The sequence below is a fragment of the Nelumbo nucifera genome, chromosome 5, assembly GCF_055504915.1.
Source record: "Nelumbo nucifera cultivar China Antique chromosome 5, China Antique-T2T, whole genome shotgun sequence".
In the NCBI taxonomy this organism is placed as follows: Eukaryota; Viridiplantae; Streptophyta; class Magnoliopsida; order Proteales; family Nelumbonaceae; genus Nelumbo; species Nelumbo nucifera.
Genome location: NC_142653.1, coordinates 35,678,582 through 35,689,150, shown reverse-complemented (window position 1 = coordinate 35,689,150; position 10,569 = coordinate 35,678,582). Strand labels below are relative to the sequence as shown.

Here is a 10,569-nt window from a genome sequence, read left to right as displayed (position 1 = left end):
ACTTTTGACAATATTACCTGATAACAGTTTCATTTTAGCCAATGATTTAATTCCTCAAGGAAATAAATATAAGTGGGTTTACTGCTTGGTTGCAACAGGGCTTGGTTCAAGTTAATTATGTTGTAATTACAAATTCTGTTATTGAAGTATGTCTCTAAATTTCCAAAATGCATAATTTGGCTTTGAGAGGAGGAAATAAAATGCTACAGAACTACATAAACATATTATGCCTCAAATTGTTTAATTTTGACTGGTTCTTCAATTTTAATCTTACAAGACTAAAGTGTCTCCAAGTTGGAGAAGAGATAAGAGGTTTTATCTCTCATTGACTGACTCTTCTTTCTCTTGTAATTCTTATATATTGTACAGTTTTTGATCCATTAATAAATTGAAAGTATACGAAATTATATTTTCTGCACTGATAACCCCTCCCCTCCCCAAGAAATGTATAGCTCAATTGGGTGTTCTTAATTATTTCTTCAAATTTCCTTTCCCTAGGTAGGTAGGCTCAGGGTAATCAATCATATCAGTGGATTATTTTATCATTTTCAAAGACTTGACATTTCATAAATGTGTAAAAAAAGATATTTCATAAATGGAACTCAGAATGTAAGATCAGTTCCAAACTTTGAGTAGTTCAATTGATAACTGATAGTAGTAGAAAAATCCTTATCTTGATCAATTTATTGGGTCTTTCTCCATTTCAGAATTCAAATCATGAATAAAGTTTCATGCTACAGCTTTATCAGCCAGTGTAGAACTGAACTGATGCTATAACAGTAAGATCCCATGATCAACACCCTCTTCACCCCATGCACCCACCAAAAGAAACAAAGAAAAAAGAAATAGAAAATTAAAAGAAAACAAGGTACATGCCATATTACTGGCATGGGGATTGTTGAGTGGTAAGTTTTCAGTCAAGGATGGATGGATGAGTTGTATTTGGCAATCTCCTTCCACGGATAAATGAACTGAATAGATGCAAGGCTCTTGATGGCTGTGCATAAGGTACCATATGAGCAGCACCTCTAACAGTGGCAAAAGTCAATAAATTCCCATATTCAGTCGCCCAACCTCCAACCTATTCATGAATGTAGAACAGGTGAGCTAAAAGAGACTTACCAACATGTAGAATATATTGGATACAAGAAAATATTTAAAATATGATGTAATTACATTAATACCTGTCCTTTGTGAAACCAGGCTCCATAGGGGACTGTGACCTTAAAGTTCAGGTCTCTTGCAAGTTCACGGACAAGCGTACGGGAACCCAGAAGTGGAACAACAGAATCTTGATCCCCACTATATTTTGAAGATATATCAGTTCAGATGCCATTCATAATATATATATATATATATATATATATATATATATATATATGTATATATATACATATTTTCCAGTTCAAAAGAATGACTTACCTGAAAACCCAGACAGGTATATGGTGCTTGATTATCCTTTTAAGTATTGGGAGGATGTTGATGTTACCATCAGTTCCGCTGTAATTTAGTAAACTGTGCCAGTTGATAAAATACATAAATCAGTCAGTTTTCATTAATGTTTGTTTATATACATGTATGTGTATGATTAAATGAACAATAAGCCTAAGCTTTGCAGCAAGGATAACTACATTTATCATTATTTGCCACCAAAGGGTTGTAAAATTTATGTATAGAGACCAAGGAGGGTTTAACTCTACAGCAGGCAGAACTGACTCAGAATAACTAGAACATATGAGTTGTATTTGCATAACTGCATGGAAGGATTAAATTCGGAGACCATGAGAGGTTACAGAAGTATATCAAGGTAATGAATAAATAAATTTTCCACTGTAAAAGAATAAAAAGGAAAGACAATGAGGGTATATTAAACAGAGAAACATTGTCAAACCACTTCTCACTTCAATTAGAGGATGAATCCCAAGGAATATATAAAGGTTGTAAGAACACTTTGAACAGAATGCTAAGCCCATGCACATTCAGGAAGGCTGGACCTACCACTTGAGGGCTCCCATTTGAGGAGATCCAATAAGAATATTGACTACACTGAATGACCCTGATCATCTGAACCATGGGAAATTTCCCGAATTATTTGCCATATGATTTCTGACTAAGGTGACGGACTGGATTATTAAGGTTATACAGTTTAACTGAAATTTTAGCTTGGATATATCCTATATAGAACCATTGGAATTTAGGAGGCACTGTCTTACATATGTGAAGTCTACCACTGACTTCAGTTGATTATTTAATGTTGTTAAAACATTAAGAGAAGCATGACAATAAATCCAGTATCTCCTCACTCAAAACAAAGATTCTTTGACATACTGGACTTGTAATTATCAATTTAGGTCCTTTAACACAACGAATGGACTTGTAATTATCAAGTACTGCCTTTATTAACAAACTTTAAGTCCAGACTCCGAACTCCTTTAATCCATGCATTAAAAGAAAAAACAAACCTAGATGACCAGATAAGGAATCCATAATTGTTTATCAAAAATAGTAATATATCTTGCTTTAAATAGTAATTTCAGAACTGCATAAAATTTTTTGGCAGAATAAGTAATTTCAGAATCTGAAGGCAAAATTAATTCTAAATAATGTGTCTTTGAAAAACATAAAATGAAGGGCATTAAATAATTCTCCCTTCCCTAATATGTTACTCAGTTTCCAAACTTAGGATTTCAATGGGCTTTTGTTAAATTCAAATTTCCATAGGTAATTAGTTAAGATTAGTTTATTTGATGAGTTTTTTTTTTCTCTGACAAAGAATATATGACAGTAAAGGTACCTGGGGGTGGGGGAGAAAACTGAGAAAGCATCCAAAAACAAGATATTCTTTCTTTTTCTTTCAGATGATTAATAAGGAAATAAATAAGTTAACCTGAAGACACAAGGTCATAACAGAAAATGACTAAAGGATGTTTGGTTAGAGTACTGACTCACTGCACATTGTCCAGCTATATGGTAATTTGGTCCTGTTTGCATGAAGTGCCTGTTGAACACTTGGAAGGTTGAAGTAGAAACGCCTCTCATAGGACATGCAAACATCAACTCCAATGCTAATCTTCGTAGCCTAAGTGTGAAGATTCCACAATAAGGGTGATTTAACAACAAAAGTAAAACAATGGGAGAAAAAGCTCAAGAGGGAATAGAAGAACAACCAATTTTCGCAGTCGCAGCTCTTGCTCCACTATAGATGGATAGCAAACATCAAGGATCACATCATATGGATTTATATAATCACCAACCACCTGATTTGCCTCAGCAATGGCTTTGTTGCATGAGTGGCTCACATTGTGGGGGCTGCTGAAAACATAATCATCAAAATCACATTCATTTGTGATGGTAAGGCCAATTTCATCAGATATCATCCCATGTGACCAAAAGAACTCGTAGGTTGCAGGGATGTCCCTGTCAAGCTTGAGAAGTGGATTCCCAATCTATTTCAAAGAAAAAAGAGACTGAGATTAAAAATACCCCTGAACATTCATCATGGACACCAAATAGATAGTACATTCACATACAAATATACAAAAACAGTAGTTTTAAAATTTAGAAAGTTGCCTTACAGCTACTCCTTTGATGTTAAACTTGAAACCTCTTGAATGCTTATTGTGGTCCAGTAGAACATTAGCCAACTGTGGTATGTAATGCCCTATAAATGCAGACATCCTTGTTAGCAACATGCTCAACTGGAAGTGGTAAAAAATTATTCTATGGTCCAAGATGTTATCACTGCAAGACAGCCGGCCATATTTTTCACAGTTTTGTCATTTGCCATAATTGACAGGATTTTTCTAAGTACCGATATCTTTTTGATGATTTTATAGGTATTAGTATTCACTACTTGAGGAATAAACCATTTGAAACTCATTATGTTTAATATATATGGTATCCTATTATTTTCCTTCACTTGTAAAATTGGAAAACAAATAATACAGAAGACAAAATGGATATAAGTGCTGAAAGTCTTGAAAAATTTCCAGAACCATTAGTGTTTATGTATATATCTCGCACCTGCGTAGCTTTCTCCAGTTAGAAACAAATCTCTGGACTTGTACTCTGGATATTTCTCAAACCATTTAAGAAAGAAAATGTGCATATCTCTGGCTGACAAGAACAGTAATTGAAATCAAGTTAGAACAAATCAGGAAAATTCTATTAAAAAGGAAAAGAAAGCCACAATATGTATTTGAAAGATATTTGATTTGCAAAAAAAGTTTCAATACAGTTTGTTATTCTCCATATTTACCACATATTCAAGTAAAAGAAACAGAAAATATATTTAGTTATGACTTATGAGTTGCTTTTTATTACCAGTGGATGCATCCCCACAAGTATAATCAGAAGTCGTGTTTGAGTAAGACCATCCCACACCAGCAGGAGATTCAACAAAAAGGAGATTTGATGCTAGAAGAAAGATACGGACATTAACAAGGGCAACATAACTATAAGAAAATGATTAACTTAGATAAGGTTAATGAGTTCAAAGAGATAGAATGAAACCTTTATTCCAAGATTTTGTGTTTCTCTGAAGACCCCGACCATCACCTCTGGGAAAAAATGGACCCAACTCTGTGAAGGAACCCCCACCAACTGAGGAACAACCCGGACCTGAATAAAGACATTTTTCAGTAACATTCTGTATGCATTGGACCTATTAAGTTACTCTAGAACTATACCTCCTACGTACTACTTAAATTACACAGAATTGTACAAACAAGCTCTGATGCACTTCTTTTCGCCAGGGCTGGATGTTTTAAACATGTTACAGAGGAAACACCTTTGAATAGGGTATTCCTCATCTGAAAATTCTTAATGCAAGAAGGCCTCTGGGGACTATTTGTCCTTGACTTCTTAATCAACATCTTGAGGCAAGAATTCAGTTAGTTCTAAGCATCCCGAGGTAATCATTCATAGTATTTGGGTTATTTGTTATTCAGAGTTCTAATTGTTGCAGAAGTTGATCATCTAAAACTCTGATCAACATCAGCTGTGAGAGGCAGTATGGGAAGAAAATGGCCTATATTAGTCGTTTTAATTATTAAAAAAATACTTACTTTCTATGAGACCAAAACAGAGCGTTATTTATATGTAGCATTTTTAAGCATTCCAAATCATAATCAAATGGTCTCATTAATACTGTTAGGTTACAGAACCATCCAGAAATGGCAAGTTTAATTGTTCAATTGGGAACCAAAAAGCAAGTTTGTTGGAACAATAATAGCAAAAGAAATAAATAAGGAAGCCAGAACAAATCAAGCAAAAGGAATGAAAGTACAGTACCACTTGAGGAAGAAAACAATATGGAACCAAGAAAATATTTAGACAGAAGACACATTAACAAGAAAAAAAAAAAAAAACTATTTCATTCTAAAAGCCCATCGTGAGAACAAAAAGAATCGAGAGACTGGACTGCTGTTCAAAATTCAAGATCCTAACTTGATATTCATGCTGAATGCCGCCAATCATATACAATTGAAAAGGCAAACCTTGAAGCACAGAAATGAAAATCACACAGGAACCACAATAAATAATAACAGAGAAGATAAATTTCAACTTTAAAAACAAACAGAAGATGACCCATCAAATAACAAGCCAAAATAAGCAGAAAAACCAACCTCCATTCAACCAAAGAGTAAGGGGCTTCTTCTCTGGTTCCCCCTCTGCTTCAACAAAATAGTAAAACAAGCTCCTTCCAGCCTTCTCGTCCACATCAACATACCCAGCAAACTGCCTGAAATCAACCTTCGGTTGACCTGGCAATTTCAATACCAAATCCTCAACTGGGTACCCATCAACACTGCAAATGAAAATCGCCAATTCCAAGAGAAGTAACCCAGAAAGCCACAATTTACTCATCTCACAAATTGAAAAATAAAAAATAAAAAAGAAAATGAAAAACAGAATCCCAATCCGTTCTTTGGTTCCGGTCGAGAATCATACGAATCATGATGTACATATTATATAAAGGAAGAGTGTTGAAAGTGATGGGAATAAAATTTATATAGTATATATCTTCACAAGACAATTCTCTATTTTGGTGGTCACGTGAATCCCGGCTATCTTTCTAACTAAAGACTAAAGAGAGTGTCCAGTTCAGACATCAGAGTAGATTATTTTCCCATTTAAAGAGTGTCTTCAGGGTTTGAATCTTTGAGAGACAGAACGAGATGAGTAGGTAACTTCGAATGGAAAGCGAGCCGTTAGGACTTGTGCCAGAGTCATAATGTTTTAATGCCATTTGACATCTATTAGCTGAACGCGCTGTTTAATCAATAATGAGATTCCACGACAGTAATAAATTTATGGGCCCACTGTATGTTCAGCTAAACCTTGATAAGTTGATACAGAACTTAGAAGAGAGCACTCATCATAGTTCTTAAGTACAGATTACAGACTACGGACTGCACAGCCAAATTTGTTATTCATTGTAAAATTACTACTAGACTTGCTTTAATCGCTTTAATTTTTTTTTTTGTCGTTGGACTAATAAAAACAAGAATTTTGTATTCTTTTATCATCTGGGTTTGGATTATTGGATGCAAGTGCTATAGTTTTGGCTTTAGTGTGATCCATCAAAAAAAAAGTTTTGGCTTTAGTAGTATAGGTCTCTATCATAGCCCACTATAAGCAATAGAAGATAGGCTTTCTATCAAAAAAAGAATTCAAAAGGGCAATTACCAAAACAAAGATGTCCTTTTAATTTATACATCTTTAGATAGTAGTAATTATACTAATTGACAAATAACAGCGAAAAGATATCAATTGGGGTGGAATCCATATGTGGGTCCCAATCAAAAAAAAAAAAAAGATATCAATTGGGTTGTACCCTTGATTTCAAGGTTCTGATGGGATTGCTGATAAGTCAGATATCACTTAACCGTTTCAAATTAAAAAAAAAAAAAAAGAGGGCCCTGGCTTGTACTTACTCTAGAATTTACCCATTTCTTCATAAGAGGATCCTTTCATTATAGTTCTTATTATTTTTCTTCTTTTTACCAAATCTGAATAGTTTATGATGTTCTAAATTTCCCTTCTCTCTTTTAAGCCAAAAATAAAAAGCAAAGTTCATCCGAAGTGTTCAGATCACAAATACAGGAGATAAAATCAGAAATAAAAGTTAAAAATACAACACCAATATTGATTTCAAAAAAGGAGAATAGCTCATAAAAAAAGGAAAATTTTGAAAATTGAATGGAATTGAGGAAACCGAACTGACAGATATAATTAATCGAACTGATGGGTTTGGTGTTTTTTAAAAACGGGTGGTACCAGTTCAGTTTTATTTAATATTTATATATTATATTTATAATTATCTTATTATATTCTATTTATAGTATTTTTATTATAATATTTATATAATATATATTATAAATATAAAAAGAAAAAAACTGAATAACCGAATTGGTTAAAAACCAAATCGATCAACCCATTAATTGATTGGTTTTGGTTCAATTTCGATTTGGGGTTTTTTAAAAAATTGGTGACATTTGACACCAAAAAAGGAGGACCATAAATCCAACAAAGATCAATTTCAGCAAGTGTGGCTCTCAACAGAATAACTCAAATCTCTATTGTAAATCCTCCAATGCATGGGGTTCTGGAGAAAATAAAATCACCATGGCAGCACTCACTTGCACTGGCGTTAATGCATGAGAGTGCAAGTGGGCTGAGTGCCAAAAAAAAAAAAAAGCAAAACGATGTGGTTCCCATATTTTATGTCAGAGAAGTAAGGTAGAAGGGATGTGGTGCAAATTTTGCATCAGTTTTGGGATGCAGAATTTGCATTTCCAATGAATACAAATGAAACAAAAAAAAAAAGCAAACATTGTATTAGGTAAAAGTGCAAATGGATTCAAATCTAAACCAAGTGTAACTTTGCATCCAGTTTTGATTTGAACTGCAAACAAACAGAGCCTCAGGAAGTCAAGGATTATTTACACTTGGTCTCTGGACCCTAAGATACTTACAATTGGATCCAGAGATTTGTTTATAGAAATGCGGGCATTGTCGTATGTATCGTTCTCGATGTGCCAAACAGAACTCTGGAGATGATCTCCAGGAGTCCAGGCTAAAAGCATCTTTGGAATGACCAAATACTTATCCTGTTCACCATTCAGGATCTATCATCCAAATGAAGCCTTTTGTTTTGTTGAAAAATAATATACGCTTTTAGTCATCGAGCCCCAAGTCCAAGACTGAGACAAGAAGACTTCAACCCCAGTCCAAGCCTGGCCTAGAGCCATCCTCCCTCAGTAATGGAGTAATGGGTCAATCAATGTAAACTCTACCCTAAAATAGCCAAACCAAAAGCTCATCTGATTAGCTCCATTAGCTTTATTAAATGATTCCAAGGTTTTATTTTGGGTAGCTAAAACCATCAGTCATCATCTCGTAATCATCGTTTATATTATCTTAGTCAAGTAGACTTATAAACAAATGAGTTGCCATTTTCTGCACCACCTTTCTTTCTTGCAATATTTGATTGATCTTGATTATCCTTTGACTAATTTTTTTCTTTGATATTTGTGCTCTCATAAAGTAATGTTTTCTTAATTAAGCTAATTTAATTGGGACCCTAAACAAAGGAAAAAAATGAACTAAAATGGGCCAATTACTTCTTTTGAGCTGCCGTTGATATAGTCAATTAGGCTAGAGCAGTGTGTCACAACCTAACAGTTTCAACTTTCAAGGACAAATATCAAAATGGAAGTCGGCAGACAAGAGCTAACAAATATGTTTTAAGAATCATTGATCATTTGAATCATGTCAAGTGAAAATTGACAAACACAATAATTCTAAATTTCTAATTATCAGAAAACTATGCTAATAGCATGTTTTGAATAGGAAATGGCAATCCGGTTTTTGCTTTTGCTTTTCCAGTGTTGGGTTTGATTAAAATCTTATCCTGCATTAATTACTTTTGGGTGGAGTCAGATTGGGTTTCTTCCAACCTGGATTGATTCGTCCAGCCACAGCTTAAACCAACAATAACATATATTTCTGGGTTGCGGTTTCTGGTTTTAGATATTGCCAACTCTTTGCAAAATTTCATGTTATTGTTCTGGATAAGATAAAGAAAACAAGACAGCCAAACTTTTAGCCACATTTCATTTGATGAATTTTACAGTTTTAATCAGCTTGCATGCAAAAAATTTGATCTTATTTCTCCATCAGGTTTCTTATTCCCTTCTTGAAAAATGTAATATTTCTTCTGGTTTATAGTGAAATCACAGGTTTAATTGGTAAAAAATGAAAAAAAAAGAGATACAAATTTAATGAGAAAATGCTTCCCTTTTCCTGTTTTTTCCTATCTAACTGTCAAGTTGGGTCACCTATATGATATCATAAGTTTGGTAGCCTCCTGTTAAGCTTTAGAATTTTGAAAATCAGAAAGCATGTCTTCTCAACCTATCCTCAAGACCAAAGGAGAGCAAAGAAGGAGAAGAACCTTTTACATATTTTGGGTAAGGCATTGATTTCTGCAATTCTGCCTCAACCTGGACCAGAACCTTAGCTACCCTACTTTGTAGGAATTATGCCTTCTGAGTTCTGATCACATGACAATATACCAATTGAGAAAGCTATTAGGATTAAACAAAAGCACCCTTCTCGGTTTAGAGATAGTAGTCAGCACAAAGCCACAAAGCCTCAAGTTTAGGGGACTCCAGCATAGTGCGGTGCATGTTAAAGCGAATAGGTCAATAAGGGAGGGCTTAAAATCCTCCAAGGCATTGAACACTACTGTAGTGGCCATTGTTGTGCTCCACAAAACAAATATGAACACTGATAACACCCACACGGTCCCCCACCATTTATCTCATATCTCTTGGTATGCCCTAATTGGAGGAATCTCCTCCCTCGAGTATCTTCTTTCTTATCTTGTCTTCTCTTTTCTTTATTTCTTTATTTATTTCTTCTTATTTTTTGGCTTTTTCTTTAGTTGAAAATGAAAACATGTCAAAAAGAGGGGTCAAAAAGATATGCACAAGCAAAAGTACGATGTGACAATAAGTTTTGATTTTTTAAGAGTCGCCTAGACTCACTTTACTCCTGGATAAGGTTAAAAAACAGGTGAAACTCTTCAGAAAAGGTTTTATTCAGTTTAAATTTATTTGGACCGGGGAACAAATGACACGGTCCTTTTGGTAGATTTCCTACCCTGCTTCCAATAAAATATTAAAAGGTTGAGGAGCCACATTTTTAAAATAAGGACAAGGTACCCATCTTTGTTAGGCTGCACTTATTGTTCTACTTTTTGTTTTATGATTATACACCTAAACTGCATGGGACTAAATTTCAAATTATGCTTGTCGAATTAATGTTGCATAAAAATGCTCAGGCTGCCAGTCTTTCCTAAATCTCTTTACCTGTTAAAATGTGCAGAAAAGAGAATAAAAAAGTATTCGTTATTGGTACATTGTTTGATATGGAGAATCAACCATCCGAGCCTTTCCTCTGTTAAGGAGTGTAGGAAAAAAACAATCAGGGCTAGGAGTGAAACCCATGGATAATAACCTAGATGTGTAAAAATATAGATCGCTTGGATGTGGGATAAAA

General features: G+C 34.3%; 1 protein-coding gene across 1 annotated transcript; it reads right to left on the bottom strand.

The window, feature by feature from the left end:
* Positions 1-573: 573 nt before the first annotated feature.
* LOC104589265 (serine carboxypeptidase-like 42) lies at positions 574-6,213 on the bottom strand. Its single transcript, XM_010247523.3, has 10 exons — positions 5,628-6,213; positions 4,513-4,620; positions 4,324-4,416; positions 4,024-4,116; positions 3,576-3,661; positions 3,168-3,446; positions 2,946-3,079; positions 1,423-1,515; positions 1,185-1,302; positions 574-1,081 (listed from the first exon to the last, which is right to left on the bottom strand). Exons 1-10 carry the CDS (start codon positions 5,866-5,868, stop codon positions 914-916), a joined length of 1,413 nt encoding a protein of 470 aa, XP_010245825.1. The 5' UTR covers positions 5,869-6,213; the 3' UTR covers positions 574-913.
* Positions 6,214-10,569: the final 4,356 nt, after the last annotated feature.